The 19,639-nt window shown below is 52.6% G+C and overlaps 1 protein-coding gene across 1 annotated transcript in view; it reads left to right on the forward strand.

Moving 5' to 3' along the window:
• Window positions 1-19,639, forward strand: part of SCTR (secretin receptor) — a 53,311-nt gene that overhangs the window by 11,829 nt on the left and 21,843 nt on the right. Inside the window, exons 3-4 of the mRNA XM_004589385.3 lie at window positions 10,737-10,844; window positions 13,780-13,883. Coding sequence (XP_004589442.3) covers window positions 10,737-10,844; window positions 13,780-13,883 — 212 coding nt within the window. The remainder of the gene's footprint in view (window positions 1-10,736; window positions 10,845-13,779; window positions 13,884-19,639) is intronic.

A 19,639-nucleotide genomic window follows, 5' to 3' on the forward strand; every position in this document is an offset into this window, starting at 1 on the left:
GCCAGGACTTAAGTCAGCAGTCTTATGGAATGTTAGTGCCACAAAGCCGTGGCTTTCCTCGCTATGCCAGGGCAAGTTCCCTGATGTGTTATTTAAATGTCATTGTTATTGCCTTCCCTAATTTCTGTTCTTTGCTCTGAATCATCTGAGAGTAAGCGGGGTATAACATCAAGATAAAAAAACACCCCTGCAGAAGTTCCCGATGCATTTGGACATGACTTTCATCCCAACAGCATTATTCACTATAGCCAAGAAGAGGAAGCAATCCTCGTGCCCATCGCTGGTGAATGGAGAAGCCAAAATGAAGACAGGCCTGAGAGATGATTCAGCCTGGACAGACTGACCATGTGGTGCTAAGTCCAATAAGCGGACATGGTTAGCCACTTCGGTGGTTCTGCTTATGTGAGATGCACGGATGAAGCCAATCTATAGGGACACCAATTGGACTGGATTTGCCAGGCGCTGTGGTGAGGGATGGTGGGAGTGGATGCTTGATGCATGCAGGATTCCTGTTATAGGGGTGATGAGAACAGCTTGGAACTAGATAAAGGTGGGGGTTGTGCAATGCCGTATCATGAATGCACTAAACACTGCTGAAGTGCACAATTTAAGCTTTTTTTAAAAAAAAAATTATTTATTTTATTACAAAGTCAGATATACAGAGAGGAGGAGAAAGAGAGAGGAAGATCTTCCGTCCCATGATTCACTCCCCAAGTGAGCCGCAACAGGCCGGTGCGCGCCGATCCAATGCTGGGAACCTGGAACCTCTTCTGGGTCTCCCACGTGGGTGCAGGGTCCCAAAGCTTTGGGCCGTCCTCGACTGCTTTCCCAGGCCACAAGCAGGGAGCTGGATGGGAAGTGGAGCTGCCGGGATTAGAACAGGCACCCATATGGGACCCCGGGGCATTCAAGGCGAGGACTTCAGTCGCTAGGCCATGCCGCCGGGCCCCACAATTTAAGCTTGATTAATTTGGAAGGCAGAGTTAGAGAGAGAGAGAGGGAGAGACAAATAGAGAGATCTTTCATTTGTTGGTTGGGTCAAGTCCAAGTCAGGAGCCAGAACTCCATCTGCATTTCCCACTTGGGTGGCAGGGCCCCAGATTTGGGGTGGGGGAAGGGTTATCCTCTGCTGTGCCCAGGAACATTAGCAGGGAGTTAGATCGGAAGTGGAACACTCATATGGAATGCTGGGCGATGTGGGTGGTGGTTTAATGTGCTGTGCTACCACACCAGCCCCACAATGGTACGTTTTAAATGGTAAATGGTTATTTATTATTATTATTTATTTTAGCTCAAACAAAAAGATGAAGAAAGAAAAGAGGAATGGAGGAAGGGAGGGAGAAGAAGGAGGAGGCAGACTTTTAAGTTAGGCTGTGCTATCTGGAACTAGGTACTAAATAACCCTGGGCCTCAGTTTACACATCTGCTTAATGGGTTGACAGGAAATAAGCTTTGATGCAAAAACCCATGCACTGAGCACTTGGCAGAGCAGGTGAGAAAGATGAGAACACAAGCGGTGAGGAAGAAAGAGGACCCCCTGCCCCCAAATGCATATTTAGGAATGGGCTTGGCAGCGTGTGGCATGGCTGAGGGTGCTGCCTTTGTCCCAGGGAAGGAGGTTGTAGCACACCACCAGGATGGGCACAGAGTACCAGGTGTCCCTGTTGGCTTCATGGTCACTTTCTGCCTCAGGGTGGATGGTACTGCCCTGCTGCACCTGCAGAGGGGAGGGCAGGAAGGAGGACAGATGGGGGAGCCCGACTTCCCTGGGACCCACCTGGGTTGTTTTCCTACACTTCCTGCCCAGTCCCAGGCTGCAGTGCAGGTACAGCTGCCTGCCTTGTGCTAACCGGGTTCTGAGAGAGACAAGAAGGGAAAGGCTGTGGGTGGCTGAGCCACGGCACTGGAAGGAAGCATCCAGAGAGAGAAATGTGAATCAAACCTTTGCAAATTCATGGAAAGCGACAAAGACATGAAGATGCTAGGCTGCCCCACCCCCACCCCAGGCGTAGAACTGGGGGTCTTGATGTGCTCTGGGCCTCCACTGGAGGGGCTTTCCCAAGTGTGGGATGGTTGAGTGGAGGTCTGAGCATGTCTGGGAGTTCCAGGGGCCATGTAGGAAAGGGAGAGCATAGGATGACCCCAGGTGCATCAGAGGAAGAGAGCCTATTGTGGGGGAGAGCTGAGTTAGGGCACAACAATAGGTCGAGACAGGTTGGGGAGCCCAGACTTTGAAAGGGTGATGGAGGGAGGGAGGGTTGGGGCCAGGGCTGATCTTCTGTGAAGGTGACGGGTGTGGCTGAGGGTGCACCAGGTGAGAGAGTAGCCCGGGAGGCTGAGATCTAAGAGAGAACCTCCAACAGCTCATGGCCTCTAGCGGCCAGAGGCAGAAGGCCATCGTGTGTGTGTGTGTGTGTGTGTGTGTGTGTGTGTGTTGCAGATGTGTGCTTGCACCCAGGCAGCCCTCACCTCAGGATGGGACTGGTGCCTTTCCTACCCTTGCTGGCGGCTCCCAGCGCTGCGGGGCACTTGCCCCCAGGGAGGGGCATCACTTAGAGGCTCCTGACACACATCACTCTCCCCCAGACCCCTCACCATGTAGCCAGCCCTGGAGATCGTGTCTGGCCCAGCAGAATGCAAGGCGCTGACAAGGGTAGCCTGGGGTGCAGCTAAGGCAGCTGCCTGTCCCCCGGGAAGAGGGCCTAGGAGTCCTGAGAGAGAGTCCCCAAGGACAGGGAAGGAGCCAAGGCCCTGCTTGTCACCAGAGCGGGCTCCCAGGCCTGACCCGTGGGGCGAGGTGATGGGAAGAGACTGCACTCCTCTGCTCCCCAGCTGGCCCATCCATGCATCGGGGTCGTCCCCTGTGGACCTTGTGATGCTGGTGTGGGTCCCAGGGAACGACCCCTCGTGTGTGAAGGTGGGAGTCTCAGTGCGACAGGGAGCTCCTCCGTCCCAACTCCATGGTCCTCTGTTGGGTGTGTGTTGTGGGCTCTCAGCCCACTCGCACACTCATCCACTCATTCTATCAGTGCCAAGTGCATGCTTACATCATTCGACTGGGGGGCAGCCAGCTGGCCATGCCCAGTCCTTAGCTGGCTGACCGCAGAAGAGGGCTGATCCATCCTTTCTCCTTGGGGTTTCGTCCTATGGCCCGCAGTCCTGCATGGTGCACCCTGGGCTCCTTCGGGACTCCAATTAGAGTTCTGTCTCACACTTTTGGATGGGATCAGGTGTGGGGATGGGCACTGATTGTACCCCGCTCTTCTAGACCTCAGGTTCCTGGAGAGTAAGGGGGTGTCCTGGATTTGCAAATGCTTGGAGATGTTTGATGAGGCCCTGGCAGCAGAACCAAGGTGGGGGGTCAGGGAAGGGACAGGTGTGCTAGTGGGTGACAGGCTCCAAGGCTTTGTACCACCCTGGAGCCAGCCCTGTATCCCTTCATAGGGACAGGATCCCCCACGGAGGTCAGCCAGCACTGTACCTGCTCTGGGCCCAAGCTGGAGTGGCAGCAGCTGGCAGATACTCTGCTGGGGGTACAGGTTAATGGTTAAACACTCCCCACCCCTACACACACACACACACACACACACACACACACACACACACACACTGCTTCCTGTGTTGGGGTTAATGTTTGAGCACCAGACTGTGGGCAGGGCACAGGAAACACCACTCATCACAGAGCTGTCCCAGAGCGCGGCACCCTGACCACAGATAAAAAATTTGGCTGCTCTGAGTTGTAGCCTACATCCTCCTGGCCTTTTGTACAAATGTTTTGGGATCACAGGCAGAGCTTTGTTTATGGAAGCTTGCGCCCTCTCCCTACTGGCTGGCATCTTAGGGTTCTCTGGCTCTCCTCAGGGGAAGGAATGTTCCAGAAGGATGCTGCGTGCCCTGGTGATCAGACAGTGCCTGGACTGTGACCTACTCTTTCTCGGCTGTGTGTCTCCACTCTGGGCATGCTGTTCCCTTGTCATCTTGTCTGTTCCCAACAGTCTCCCCTTCCTAAGGATGGGGTGTGGTATTGGGGGCGTCCTGGTCCACCTTGACACTCCAAAATAAAGACCGGGGATCGGGCAGTGAGCACTCTGCTTGCCTCTATCCAGCCACCTACACAATTTGCCTCATCTGGACATGTCATCAAAACAGAATCATATGCTCAGTGACCTTCTGTGTCTGCCACCTTGTCACAAAGCTCGTTTCTGAGAGCCAGCCAGTGTGGCAGCAATCAGTTCTTAAAAAACAAAACAAAACAAAACAAAAAACAGAGCCTGTCATGGTAGCCTAGCAGCTAAAGTCCTCTCCTTGCACGCACTGGGATCCCATATGGCCACCGGTTCTAATCCTGGCAGCCCCGCTTCCCATCCAGCTCCCTGCCTGTGACTTGGGAAAGCAGTTGAGGATGGCTCAAAGCCTTGAGACCCTGCATCTGTGTGAGAGACCCCTAAAGAGGCTCCTGGCTCCTGGCTTCGGATAGGCACAACTCCAGTCGTCATGGCCACTTGGGGAGTGAATTAATGGGCGGAAGATCTTTCCTCTCTGTCTCTCCTCCTCTCTGTATCTGACTTTCCAATAAAAATAAATCTTAAAAAAAAATCCCTCAGCCTGTCCCCTCCCTGTCCCCATCCCCACACTATCCCCAGTGGCCCCACACACCCTTCCCGGCTACCCTGGAGGACCATCCCACTTACCACTCAGAGACCAAGCTTGCATTGTGCTTTTTATCAATGTTAGCAAGCATTTGGATACCATTGTTAAAATTTTTAAAAAATGTTTGTTTTTATTTGAAAGGCAGATTTTTACAGAGAGAAGGAGAGATCACCCATGCACTATTTTATTCCACATATGACAGCAGTGGCCTGAGCTAGGCCAGGAGCTTCCTCCTGCTCTCCCACGTGAGTACAGGGACCCACGGCCTTGGGCCCTGCTCCACTGCCTTCCCAGGCCATAAGCAGGGAACTGGATAGGAAATGGAGTATCTGGGATATGAACCTGCATCCATAGGGATGCCAGAGCCACAGGGTGGAGGATTTACCTGATGCACCATCCACCCGGTCCCTAGAGAATGTTATTTATTTTTAAAAAGGCTTTTTAAAGCAATTGAACTAGTGGATGGAGGATCTTTCTCTTTGCTTCTTTCTGTAAATCTGCCTTTCCAATAAACATAAATAGATCTTAAAAAAGAAACCACTGAACCATGAGTGCCATTATTTTGCCTATTGCACAGATGAGAAAACAAAGGCTCCAAGAAGCCCCGGATCACCCAGAACTACAGCAGGACTCTCGGCCCCTACATTTTAACTGCAAACCCTGGCGTTTTCTAAGGTAGCACGAAGGGCTAAGAAACAGCAGGGCTGGGTGGGGGATGGCTGATATCCTTGAACTTCAGAGAAGGGTTTTTTCTTTTTTCTTTTTTCTTTTTTTGCATTTAGAAAGAAATGAGAGACTGAAAGATAGAGCTAGTTGATACCAAGTAATCCTTCGTGTGTTAAGCAGCAAAGTGCTTCGGGCCAGCGGCGGCTCCTGGGTGGGCCAGGAAGGGTTGGTTCCCCTGGAGTGGCTCAGTGTGCTTGGCCCCTAGGATGGGAAGGACGAGGCTCTCTGTGCTCAGACGCTTGCCTGCGGCGCCCTCTAGTGGATAAGCGAAGCAACCTGCTGCTGGGAAGCAGGTGCCAGACGCAGGGATTGGATGGTCCTTCTCATCCAGTGCCGCCTCTGTGCTAACTCATCCAGTGGCCCTCGTATTGAATGCTTCCTACAATGGAGAGCTCACTCCTTCAAAGACAGTTCTTCCTATCCAATACCTGTCTTCTCTTTCTTGGATCCAAAGATCAATGGACTTTTCAGCTGCTCTCTGTGCTGTGTGATTTGTAAGGCCTTGGCCACCCAGGACTTCAGTGCCTCCAGCCCCAGGTGGCCCCTGGTGTCAGAGTGTGCTCCAGCCAAACACCCACATATCCAGGGTGGCAAGACCAGGGTAGGAGGACGGTGGGGAAAGCAAAGCCTTTCCTGGCCTGCACAGTGAAAGTCAGGTCATTGTCAAAGCCAGGGAAAACTTGTATGTGTGTGGATGGACCCTGGGTCCAGCAGGCCTGAGGGCATGATGTGGTGCAGCCAGGAAGCAGGTGGCTACACAGGAGAAAGAGGGAACGCTGACAGGTCCAGAGACTAGAAGGGCCTTGGGGGCCCAGGGGAAAGGCCAGCAGGGGCAGTGGGCACTGGAGACATGCAGCACCCACCAATCCAGCCTTGGTCTTGGATTGTGAGTGGGGGTGTGGGAATGGCTGACTCTCAGCCCTCTGTGCCTGCAGCCTGACACCTCACACCAGAAATAGTCCCGGGGTCTTGTCAGGCCATCCATGCTCACTTATAAATAAACCGACATCTGGGCAGATGGGTGGATGTGGGGAAGCACCCAGCTGCCTCACATAAATATTAAGGTTCTCTGTGCACTTGACAACAGACCATGGGGCCTCCTTCCCTCCCCTTTCCCCGGCCCCACCCTCTGCCCAGACCCGCCCTTCTGGGCCACCGCGCTGACCCTGAGTGTCTGCATGGGGCCTGGCCCAGATCCAGGCTGTCCTTGAACACGAATGAGACACTCGCTGCCTGCACCAGTGGAAGAGTCTGCACTTTCTGGGTCTTCCTCTGTCTGGGATGGCAAACTCCTTGGCCTCTGTGTCCTCTGGGGCTCCCCCAGTTCTGTGGTGTGTGAGACCACAGCATGGCTCTGCAGTGCTGGGAGATGAGCCCCAAGCTGGGCTGCACTCAAGCGGTGAGGCACACATCTGTGCTTGGCTGGGGTAGAGAGGGGTGATGGTTCTGCAAGGTTGTGTGTGGTTTGGTCCTCTGTCACAACCTATGCTTATTTAATGCATCCCCCCTGCAGTGGAGCAATCCAATCCTCTGGCCTGCCCCCAGGGCTGGCTGAGCAGCAGGGCCACCATGGTTTTCCTTCTGGAACATTCTGTGTGCCTGTTTCTGGAACTTTCCATATGTCTGTTTCTGGAACCTTCCATGTGCCTATTCATCCCTTTCCCAGGAAATCATGCTCCTTTTCTGTTTGCTCCCAAGCATGTGGATGACACCCCAGTACCTATCTCTGCTCCCACTGGCCTGGGAGACACAAAGTTTTCCTTTCCCCTCAGAGACTTTGAACCAACTGGTAACCCAAGGAGCAAGGGAAGAGGGGAGGAACAAAAACTGTACAAGGGTAAGAAAAAGACCCTAGGAGTGACCAGCTCCCCACGCTGCACCCCCACACCACAGGCCACAGGTGCGTGGATGGCCGCGGTCCTCCCTTCCCAAAGCACAGTTAAACCTTCAGCCTTGGCCTGCATAGAAGCTATACATCGGCAGAGGCCTGGTGCTGATTGTTTGAAATGAATTATATTCTCTTTTTTCAAAAAGTGCATTTATTGGAATACAGATGTTGAGCTGTGGACGCCGGGCATGCACGGTACACTCCTGGCAATCCGAGGCTGCCAGAGCGATTCCCAGCCCTCGCTGCCCCGCCACCCTGAGGCTGCCTCTGAGCGCTCAGCAGTGGCCCCCAAGGGTGGGACCCGTACCCAGCTGGGTGGGCTCACAGCTCTTCTGGGTTCCTCCTCGCCAGCATGGGACAGAGACCTTAACCTCACTCTGGCACCTATCTTGAGTTCCAGCTGCCCCAGGCTCGGCTCCACCTCCAGCCAGTGGACCCCACTACCGGGGCGAGAGCTTGCTCTCCTCCACCACTCCCCTGCTGCCATCCTCTGCCAGGGCCAGACCCGGTGCCCTGTGGATGCTGCCTGACCTGACCCAGCCCCAGGAATGCTCTCAGACATGTTGGCATCCTCCGGCTGTGTCTGGCAGGCTGGACATGCACTGGAGCCCTTGCCAATGCCCTGTGACCTAGCCGGCCTCAGCCAGCCCCAAATCCCTTTGTCCCCAAGTGAGGTCAGAAGTCCTTGCTACTTCAGGGAGGGGAGGCTCAGCATATGAACAATCATGAGCTAAGAGGACAAAGGGCGGCCTTGGCCTCCTGGGACCCCACCCTGGCCCTCCAGGCCCTCAGACCCGGGTTTCCTTCTCCGCCTGCCAGGTCTCTGTGTGATCCCTCCTGGCCCTGTCCATGCCTTCCTTGCCTGCTGGTCACCTCTCCGGACACGCACCAGCTGGGTTGGGGGGGGCCTGTGTCAGCCACAGGTGGGTCAGCCCAGGAAACCACGGCCCCTCCCTCTCCTCCAATCATGAGTTCAGGTTGGCTGAGTTCCCCATCACAAATCACCCCAATAAGGCCTTTATCCTCATTGGCACCAAACCAAGGTCTGGTCAGCAGGGGCCTGGATCGGAGAAGCCTGCGGGGAGTCCAGTGCAAACCTGTGCCCGGAGTGGGTTGTGCTGGGAGCAGTGGCAGCTGGGGCCTCCAGCCTTAATCCCAACGTCTGATCACTGGTCACAGGGTGTGCTGAGGTCTTCGGCTCTGCCGGGCCTGCAATGCAGGGCCCAGAGAGGAACCCTGGTCTGTAGACAGGAGGGCTCTGTGGGCTGAAGGGGCCTCAGCCTTTCTAGAATGTTCTTAAGATGCAGATTCCGGGGCAGGAAGGCTCCGTTTTCAGAGTCCTGGTGCTCAGCTTCCAATCCTGCTCTCTGCGAATGTGCCTGGGAAAGCAGAGGATGGCCTGAGCGCCTTGTAGGAGACCCAGACGGAGTTCCAGACTCCTGGTATCGGCTTGGCCCAGCCCAGCCACGGTGGCTGTTTGAGGAGTGAACCAGTGGATGGAAGAATCCTCTCCCCACCATGCAAGCCCAGTGTGTGTGTATCACTCCACTTTTCAAATTAAAAAAAATATATATGTATTTCTTTCTTTTTTTTAAGATGCAGATTCCTGGCCTGGCCTTTGAGGGCCTGAATGGGATCCGAGGGTAGGATGTTCCTGGGTAGTTCCGATGTCCACTGACAGTCAGGGCCTTGGCAATAGGATAGGTGGCCCTGGAAACTTCACTTGGATGGGAGGAGACAAAGGGGACATTTGTGCTTTCAGCCTGGCCTCATTAGGGCCAGAAAATAGACTCTCTTTAAAGAAAGTGGGGGGTGTCCTCCCCCATTGCATAGGTCCCCAGGAGCCACTGCAGGCAATTGATTGCCTGGGTTCTTTGTGGTAGGGATCAACTCTGGGAGGGCCGGGGCTGGTTAGGAGAAAGCATAGCTCTTAAAGATGGCGGTTGTCACAAGTATGGCCAAATAATGAATGAATGTGGGCATTTGGCTGCTGGGTCCCTGTTGCCCCTGTGGGAGACCCAGTGGAGCTCTGGGCTCCCAGGTTCAGCTGGCTCCATCTTGACTAGTGTAAGCATTGAGGAGTGAGCAAGAGAATGGAAGATCTCTTTCTTTCTCTGTGTGTATGTGCGTGTCTCCTGCCTTTCAAGTAAAATAAATAAATAATGCCATTTTAAAAGTAAACACAAAAAAAGCATAAAATATCCAGCCCAACATTCTCTTTACTTGGTGAGGGCACAAGGAAGATGGTCAATTTATAGAACGGCTCGAAGTATTGTACCTGCATGGGGAAGCACACTGGCCAGCAGGTGCACAGCTGGCTGGATACAAGTGGCGGGGAGGGAAGCCAACTGTGTCTCCTCCGGACAATACGCTCCTCTGCATTTGCGTGCCTTTGCACAAAAGAACGTCTTCACCTCTGTCAGTCCTGTTGAAAAGTCGCTCAAATACGATGAAAGGCCACCAACGCCAAAGGCTGAGACAAGCCAGGAAACTTGCGCTGTGCTGTGGCAGCACCCCCAGCAGGCCTTCTGATTCATGGCAAAATCTCTCCCTGACTAGAGGCGGGTTTGGGAATCTGGCTCTGAGCTTCCCAGCAGCCACACGGAAGAGATTAACACCCAGAGTCAGTGCCTTTACGGACAGATAGCTTCATTCACAGGGACGAGTTCAGCTCCCCGCTGCGTGGAGCTTGGGTTGTAGCTTCCAGCAGGGACCTTGTAGCGGAAACACTGTGAGCTTAAAGGCAGCATCCTGGACACAGTGGTGCCCGTGTGCGGTGGTGGTATAGCAGCTCCCATAGGTAGAAACGGGATCTGTATGCTGGCAGCTTCAACATCACCCGGGAACCTTGTTAGAAATGCACACTCCCAGGCCAGCCCCAGCGCTTCACAACACTCCATGTTTAACAAATCCTGTGGTGCCTCCCACACGAGGTGTGTAGCTTGAGGGTGCTGGGTTTGCCCTCCACTAAGTGAGCATGGCTGGGAAAGCCTGAACATGAGCTCATGTCTGCCCCCATGGCACTCCCAGACCAATCCAGAGTCCCTGGACTCAGGGCCTGGGTAGGTGAGTGTTTGAAGCTCTCCAGGGGAGCTTCAACTGCTGCCAGGAGAGAGCCCCCTCCCCACCACCCCAGCTGCCACCGCTGAGCTGTTTAATACCACTGAGGCCAACAGGTGCACCAGCTTCCGCTTCAGAGAGCCATGCCTGAGCTCTCGCTTGGCTTCCTCCGCTCTGTTTCTTCAACACAGAGCACATACCTTGGGCATGGCCAAATCCAAAGGTACAAATGTGCATTTGCTGCCTCAGCTGCCATGGGCGGCTGATCGTTAGGAACCATCACTAACGGGGACTTTATGATGGACCGGCGGGCCGGGGTGTATGATGGCGGTGGGGGGATGACAGGGTGGTAACAGAGGCTGGGAGCAGAGGTGCAGCCCTCCCTGCGTGACGCTGCGGCTCTTCTCTGCAGGCTGCCAGGGGCTGTGGGACAACGTGAGTTGCTGGCCGTCCTCTGCCCCGGGGAGAACAGTGGAGGTGGCCTGCCCCAGATTCCTGCAGCTGCTCTCCAGCAGAAATGGTAACCGCTACTCCCACCTTCTATGGGCCTGGCACGGGGGACCCTTCTCTGATCACCCACGGGCAGGGTGATGGAGGAACACAGGGAGGGGCCTTGGGGGAGGGGGAGGATCTCCTAGAGGACGCTCGCAGGGTTGAGGGTCTCCTTGACAGACCTGCTGGAGTTAAAAGTCACTGACACATTTTAATATGGGCTGCTGAAGTCGTCACAGCCACCACTGTTCTGGATCAGTCTTCTTTTCTCCAGGACCGAGAAAGAGGGACCCCAACAGAGACAAAGAGCTGTGGCAATTTACCTTCAAGATCACAGCCAGCCGGGGAGGAGGCACTAAGAACTCAGTCCCAGGTGTTTCTGACTGCATACCTTGGCCCTCTGACCTCAGGCCACAGCCAGGGAAGGGCGACCCAGGGTCAGGTGCAATACTGGGCCCATGCCCGCTGGCCCCTGCCCTAGGTGAAAGCCTGCCCCAGCCTGGCCCTGCTGTCCCTGCTTCCTTATGGCAATGAGACACTTCATGGGATCAAAGAACAGGTGACTTAACTCTAGAAACCCTCCTGTCTCCCAAAGCCAGGGAAGAGAGGAAGACTATGAAAGTGGAGACTGAAGGAATGGGGAGAGGAGTGTGGGCCCTTCTCAGCACAGTTCTCTAGGGCACGTGGATGTATACATACAAATGCTCACATGCACATACATGCACAATTGCACACGTATGCATATGTATGCATCAAGCACAACACCCATGCACACATGTTCACAGATATGTGCATACCTGTACACAATAGTCACCTATACACACTTGAACATATGTGCACACCTGTGCACACACACGTGCAAACACCTGCCCCCTGAGCTCCCAGCTCTGCTCAGCCACGCTCCACACCCCACGGTGCAGGAATGTGGCAATCGTGGTGAGGATCAGTTAGATCTCATTTCTCTGGAGGTCTGTGTGCTTAAATCCCAGACCAGGCATCTTCTTCCCATGGGGGCGCCCGCATGCCAGCACCCCCCATCTGTGGCTTCCGTTTCTGGACAGGCTAATGAAGACAAAGGGCGGCAGGGCTCCTTCCCGCATTCCCTCCAGGAAAACTCAGACTTAAGATGAGGGATGCGTAGGATCCCTTCTCTTCCCTGTTAAGTGCTTGAACCCCTGCCTTCCTCATCAGCGGGAAGACTACTGTCCCCCCTCTAAAGGCACGCCCCACCCTTGAATTGCTCACGGTTTAGCTGGCATGTGTGGTTAGTTCCAGAAGTCCAGAAGTCCAGAAACCACAATGCTGAAACAGCTCTGTTGAAGTTTCAGCCCATAGCCACAAGGTGTCGCTGTGGGGTTGTAGGGCTGCTGCCCCTCACTGCCCTTGGCGGTGTCCCACAGGGTTCCAGCACAGGTACCCTAATTCCAGGACAAGGCCTTGAGGGTGAAGGGGAGCTATTGCTGGGCTCCTGGGCCCTCTGGTGGCTTCTGAGTGCCCTTAACTTGCCTTGCTGTCCCTTCAAGCTAATCTTGGGCTACTGGGCTACTCTGACCCATCTGCCTGCCTAATTCCCTAGATTTCGTTCCAGAAAACAACTGCTTCCTACCCCGACTCCAAGCCCCACCTACTGCTACTTCTGTCTGGGAATGTGGAAAGGACAAGGTGGTGGTCCTGTAGGACCCCCAGGATGTGGGAGGGCTGGTCACAGCCTGGATGAGCCCCATGAGCTGCTTACCCATACACTGGGCTTGCTATTCCCAGAAAGCAAGGAGATGGGATTCAGGCAGCTCTGTCACCCACAAGGGGCACCAAGTTTGCAGCTCTGGCCTGGCTGGCTCAAGATCCCTGCTGCAGCCCTCCAGAGCCTCCAAGGACCCTGAGGACACAGGGCCCTGCCCAGACCCACAGGGAGAGGGCCAACAGGAGGGCACCCAGCATCCTGGCTGCTGCCAGCAGAGCCTATGTGTTTCTATAACCCAGCAGGACTTGTTCCACCCAAAGCCCTGCCCCCCAGTGGCCCAGGGTATTCATGGCAGAAACAGGTCAAGGCCCAGCTGGGGCTGTTCAGGAGGCCCTGGACAGGGCTGCCTCCCACCCCAGACAAACCATTCCAGCAGAAGCTAGGGAATTCATTCTCGGCCACCTTAGGCAGACCAAGGACAGAATGTGGCTGGGTCACCCAACCTAGGGAGGGAAGCTCCTCCCAGTGCCAGAAAAGGCCTGTGCTGGTGGTCTTTGAGCACCTGCTGTGGAGGCCCTCCCCTCCTCTGTGGACCCTTAATCCACTCAGTCTGCTAGCCAGTGTGAGATGGTGGGTCCTGGGCCAGTGAGGGATGGGCGGTCCTAGGCCAGTGTGGGATGGTGGGTCCTAGGCCAGTGTGAGATGGTGGGTCCTGAGTCAGTGTGAGATGGTGGGTCCTGGGCCAATGTGAGATGATGGATCTTGGGCCAGTGAGGGATGGTGGGTCTTGGGCCAGTGTGAGATGGTGGGTCCTGGGCCAATGTGAGATGGTGGATCTTGGGCCAGTGAGGGATGGTGGGTCTTGGGTCAGTGTGAGATGGTGGGTCCTGGGCCAGTGTGAGATGGTGGGTCCTGGGCCAGTGTGAGATGGTGAGTCCTGGGCCAGTGAGGGATGGGCGGGGTTGTGAAAGCGTCATATGCAGAAGAGCACAGGGCAGTGACCAACGCCAAAGCAAGGCTACTGTTTCCCAACAATGGTTTCATCCATGTGGCTGTAGGACCAATAAATCTCCATCATTTTCATGTGGTGCACTGCCCAGAAGGTTCCATTTCAGACTCCCTCTGTGGGTTTTCCAATATCCAGGCTGGGAATTCTGCCTGTTACTAGGAGGAAGGGATTGGATTGGTTTAGTTTCCCTCCATACGGTTTAGAGACATCACGTCTGCATGTCACCTCAGTGCCGGGCCCCACTACTCACTGTCAGACAACTTGGCCCCACAGGTTCCCTGTTCCGAAACTGCACCCCGGATGGCTGGTCGGACACCTTCCCCAGGCCGGACCTGGCCTGTGGGGTAAGCGTGAATGACTCTTCCAATGAGAGACGGGTAAGCCGGCCACTCTACACCCAAGTACCCTGGAGTGCGGAGCCCTGAGAGGATATGGTGGAGCTGGTCTGGGCAGGGGCTAGGCCCTGGGGGGTTGCGCTCTGCCCATCCTCCCCAGCTCACTTGAAGTCCTTTCCATCAGCTTTATCAACTAAACGAAATGATGTTGGTCCACAAGATGCTCAATGTTGCCATCCAGCTCTGTGATCCACATGGTGACTCCACATGCAGAGCCAGCTCGTCAGAGAGGGTCCCAGCCTTGACCTTGGTGGGGCTGGGGAGGGCTTAGTTATTCTTGGCCTCAGTTTCTTCATCTGGGAAATGAGGCTAATAATCATTTGGGCCCCCTAGACTTGTCAAGAGAACTACATGGATTAATAGCAGGACATACTGAGATGGTGTCTGGCCATAGTAAGTGCTTGATAAACACCCTATTCTCAATGGTGTATCCTGGCTCTGAGTCATAGGGAGTGAGTGCTCTCCTATCTGTGAGCTGTGGACAGAACTTCTTCTCCCCCCTGAGGGTGTCCATCTACTGGTTGATCCCTCAAATGTTTGCAACAGCCAAGGCGGGCCCAGGCTGAAGCCGGATACCTCAAACTCAACCCAGCTCTTCCTGTGGGTGGCAGGGATCCCAGCCCTTGAGCCATCAGCTGTTGCCTCTTGGGGTGTGCGCTAGCAGGAAGCTAAGGTTGGGAGGAGAGCTGGCACTCTTAACTGCAGGCATCTTAACTGCTGCTGCAAACACTCACCCCACGGCAAGGGGTAGGTCAAGCTCGTGTTCCTAATATATACTGTTAAGTGGCGTATTCCCCACCTTCCACCCGTACCTGTAGCTGTGCTCCCCGGGGAAGTGAGGGTTGACAAGCTTGCGTGTCCCTCGGAAGACAGGATGAGCTGTGTGAGAGAAGCACAGAGCCAGCAGGAGAGGCTAAATTAGGGGAGAAAGGATGTGGTTGGACCGTGAGCCACGCCTCCTTTAAGACTTTCTCTGACCTCTTTCTCATTCTGTCTGGCTCTCTGTGCAGGAGGGCAGGCGGGGAGCAACGTGAAGGATGCACCTGCTTCCTCCCCAGGACTGGTCATCCAGGTGGAGAACAGACATGAAGTTGAGCCTGGCATGACGGTTCAGTGCCTAAATCCTCGCCTTTCTTGTGCTGGTTCGTGTCCCGGCTGCTCCACTTCCCATCCAGCTCCCTGCTTGTGGCCTGAGAAAGCAGCAGAGGATGGTTCAAGGCCTTGGGACCCTGTACCTGAGTGGGACACCTAAAAGAGGTTTGGCTCCTATCATTGTGGCCATTTGGAGAGTGAACCAGCAGATGGAAGATCTTTCTGTAGATCTGCCTTTCCAATAAAAATAAATAAATTATAAAAAAGACATGAGACCCTCAGCTGGAGGACATGAGACCGCCAGATGATCAATAAAGGGGCTGCACAGGATTGCTAAGAGGGTTTGTGGGGTCATGGGCTCTTCCTTCTGCAGGTAGCCATTGCTCCTCTCATGGACACATACAATAGCAGGAGACAATTGTGCAATCCATAAACTCAAGAAGGAACACTCCCAGCAAGAGTTGCAGGACAGTGGCTCAAAAGGGTACTCTGGGCTGCATGTAATAGAAGCTTACAAATGGCTGAAAAAGCAAATGTTGGCTCAGCACTGGGAAAGCAGAGAATGGGCAGCAGGATTCTTGGGCAAAGCCACCCTGCACCATTGCTCAAGTCCCGCTTGTGTCTGTGTCCCTTGCTCTTGTCCTGGGGGCTCCTTCCTAAGGTAAGAGGGACTGCCTGGCTTCCTGGGACTCTCTTTCTAAGAGTAAGCAAGCTTCCCCACCCTCCCAGACCCGAGCAAGCCTGTCCTTAAATCATTTCGTACTTCCACTCCTGTACCAGCCATTGGCAGAGGAAGGAGGTATGTTATTGTTTAGAAGAGGAATTCTAAAACAGTCGGCCTTGGGGTCCCTTCTGCATTATTGAGAATTATTTAGGGAACAGGCATTGGATTAAGACTCTATGGGGAGGGGAAGGGTGTATTGTAGCATAGCAGCTAAAGACACCATCTGTAATTCCAGCATCTCATATGGGCACCAGTTCATGTCCCGACTGTTCCATTTCCAGTCCAGCTCCATGCTAATTTACCTGGGAAAGAAGGAGGAATATGGCCCAAGTGTTTGGACCCCTGTACCCATGTGGGAGAGCCAGAAGAAACTCCTGGCTTCATCCTGGCCTAGTCTTGACAGATGTTGTCCTCTAGGAAGTGAATCATTGATGGAAGAGCTCTTTCTCCAGCTCTTTGTAATTCTGACTTATAAATAAATAAACAACTCCTTTACCAAGAAAGAAAGAAAGAAAGAAAGAAAGAAAGAAAGAAAGAAAGAAAGAAAGAAAGAAAGAAAAAAGAAAGAAAAAAGAAGAAAGAAAGAAAAAGCCCCACTACTTGGTATGCCCTAGTGCCATATCAGTGTCTCTGGGTTGAGGTCTTCGCTCAGCTTCCAGTTCTGCCTTCCTGCCAGTGTGCACCTGGGATGCAGCAGGTGATGTCCTAAGTCCTTCTGTCCCTGCCACCCACGTGAGAGACCCTGAACGGGACCCTTCTGCCTGGCCCAGGCTCAGCCGCGGCAGTCACCTGGGGGGATGAAGCAGAGGACGGGGAGCTCTTTGCTTTTGTCTTTCTGCCTTTGAAATTAAGAAAAGAGAGAGAGAATTTTTGAAGACTCAAACAACTCTAGTGCTTGTAGTTTCTATCCCTAAAAACCACAAAATGAGAATCATTAGCTCATCATCTGGGAAGAACAGCACCTGGGGCCTCTGGAAGGCAGAGTTACAGAGGAAGAGGAGAGACAGAGAGAGCGTATGTTTTCATCTGGTAGTTCACTCCCCAAATTGGGAGAATGACCAGAGCTGAGCCAATTTGAAGCCAGGAGCCAGGAGCTTCCTCTGGGTCTCCCACATGGGTGCAGGAACCCAAGCACTTGGTCCATCCTCCTCTGCATTCCCAGACACATTAACAAGGAGCTGGCTTAGAAGTGGAGCAGCCGGGAGGGACATGAGCAGGTGTCTATATGGGAAGCGATTGCCACAAGAGGAACCTTAGTCTACTGTGTCACCATGCTGGTCCCTGGAAATTTATTTTCTTGTCACTCTTCCCCCTATAATATAGCAATTATTTGCATAGCATGCGCACTGCATGGGATATTATAAGTCATCTAGAGGTTTCATTTTATTTTTAAATAGTTCGAAGCTGTGCACAGACACATTCATGGTTTCCCTTTGTAGTGATTATTTATTTTTATTTGAAAGGCAAGTTGGCTGAGAGGGAGACAGAAAGTTTTCATCTGTTGGTTCATTCCCTAAATAGCCACATGACCAAGTCGCAGCCAAGCCAGAATCAGAAACTGGGAACTCTATCCAGGTCTCCCACGTGGGTACAGGAGCCCAAGCAGTTGGGCCACCTCCTACTGCTTTCCCAGGCGCATCAGCAGGGAACTGGATTGGAAGTGGAGCAGCCGGGACCAGTACCTATGTCCTTCTGGTAACTTCCTCCCGCTGAGGTCTAGCCCTTCTCTGTGTGCATTATCTTAGTACTTTTTCCCCAGGATTGGCTAGTTTGGTTCTGTTCCTCTCCAGAGCTCTCCAGCCGGCACAGTCACCTTCCTCCGTAAATGTGCCTCTCTCTTAACAGAGCATACCTAGACCTGGACACACACCTCCAGCATTACAACATGGTCAAATGCCAGTGGAGCCCATCCACACCCTTGACAATAGGCCTCCTGTGTTTCTTTTTGCTTTTGTTTCTTTTTTATTATTATTATTTTTATTTTTAAAGAGCTTTAGTTTGAAAGGCCAAGTAAGAGGGGCACAAGGAGGAGATCTTTCATTTGCTGATTCACTCTCCAAATGGCAACTGTGACATGGCCTGGGCTAGGCTCAGGAGCCCAGAATTCCTTCCGGGTTTCCACTTGGATGTCAGGGATCCAAAGAAGACTTGGGCCGTCTTCCACTGCTTTCTCAGGTGCATTAGCAGGGAACTGGGTTGGAAGTGGAGCAGCTGGGACTTAAATCAGTGCCGTATTGACTTAACCCATATGCCTCAAGTTGTTAATGGCTGCCTCTTACCTTGCATTTCAGACCATCTCATGGAGAATTGGAGGGGAAACATGACCATACACTGTCTTCTTAGTGCCAGGCATTGCCTGGCTGCTCTGAGACCTTCCTAGCTTGTCCAAAAAGCCTGTAACATAAAAATCATCACCCCCATTTGGCAAGTACAGTGAGGATCAAGAACTCAAGTTCTCTGCCCAAAGTCACACAAGCAGTGAGTGAGGAAGGGCTGCAGGCCCTGAACCCAAGTTCTTTCTCTCCAGCGCACTACATGACGCTATGCAGCTGGGAGGGTCATTCCACCCTCAAGGTCATTTTCATGGGAGCAACTGGCAGCTAGGTGACCTTTATGTCAGCCTTTTAATTCAATCATTTTTATTCCTGATTTGAAAGTCTTTCTGAACTTTATATAAATGGAACAAATGATGCATTTCATATATAGTTTCTGCTCTAGTCTCCTACCTTCCCTCCCACCCTCCCACCCTCTCTCTTCTTTCTTTTAATTGCTGTGACATACTTTCAACTTACTTTACAAGCTCAAACCTCTACTAAATAAAGAATTCAACAAGTAACAAGCAGGAAAACTGCTCTTCTCACAAGTATAGGCAAAGGCTAAAACAAATTAGATCTTAAATGTCAATTTCACCCACATACCTGATTTTTGATATTCTATATATTAGTTACCACAGATCAGGGCAAAAATAAGATCTTAATCTTTGGGGTTATCAAATAGAACTTACTGTGGAAAAACTTAATGTCCAAAAAACACAGAAGAGAGGCCAGCACTGGCTAAGCCTACTGCTGTAGCAGTAGCGTCCCAAAAGGGTGTTGGTTCATGTCCAGACTGCTCCACTTCCCATCCAGATCCCTTCTTGTGGCCTGGGAAAGCAGCAGAGGATGGCTCAAGTGCTTGGGCCTATGCACCCACATGGGAGACCTGGAAGAAGCTCCTGGCTCCTGGCTTTGGACTGACCCAGCTCTGGCCATTGAGGCCACTAAGAAAATGAAGCCGTGGATGAAGATCTCTTTCTCTCTCGTTCTCTCTCTCTCTTTTCTTCTGTGATTCTGCCTTTCTAATAAAAATAAAATAAATTTTAAGAAGAAAAAATGTTGAAAGAAGCAGTGAGTCTATTCATAAATCCATAGTCCAAAATTAACCTCAACTAACAGCCGACCTATCTCCTTACAGGGGGTTGTTTAGGGAAGCAGTGGATGAAGGATCTCTCTCTGTCTCCCCTCACTCCGTAACTCCATCTTTCAAAGAAAGAAATCATTAAGAAAAATAAATAATAATGAATAAAGACAAGAAGAAGTCTGTATGTGTTCAGCTCAGGTGCAGGTCTCTGCACTCACAGTTGGTTGATTGAGTTGTACTGTACGACCGGTGGATGCGGAGAACCGTGCTTTGGAATGCATTCCTGGAGTAAAAGTCAGGACAAAAGAAATGCATGTGTCACAGGTTCATGACACATGTGTCCTCATTACCATCCACAAGGATTGAAACAATTTTCACTCCTACTATATCCTTACCTAAATGGCGTATTATTACTGTCCAATATGTTGATTTGGCTGGTTCAAAAAAAAATGATCTAGTGCTAACGTTGTCATCCTCATGTCCTGGGTTCTTTCTAAGAACCAAATCCAAATCCAAAAGCAAG

This window comes from Ochotona princeps, chromosome 5 (genome assembly GCF_030435755.1).
Source record: "Ochotona princeps isolate mOchPri1 chromosome 5, mOchPri1.hap1, whole genome shotgun sequence".
Classification (NCBI taxonomy): Eukaryota; Metazoa; Chordata; class Mammalia; order Lagomorpha; family Ochotonidae; genus Ochotona; species Ochotona princeps.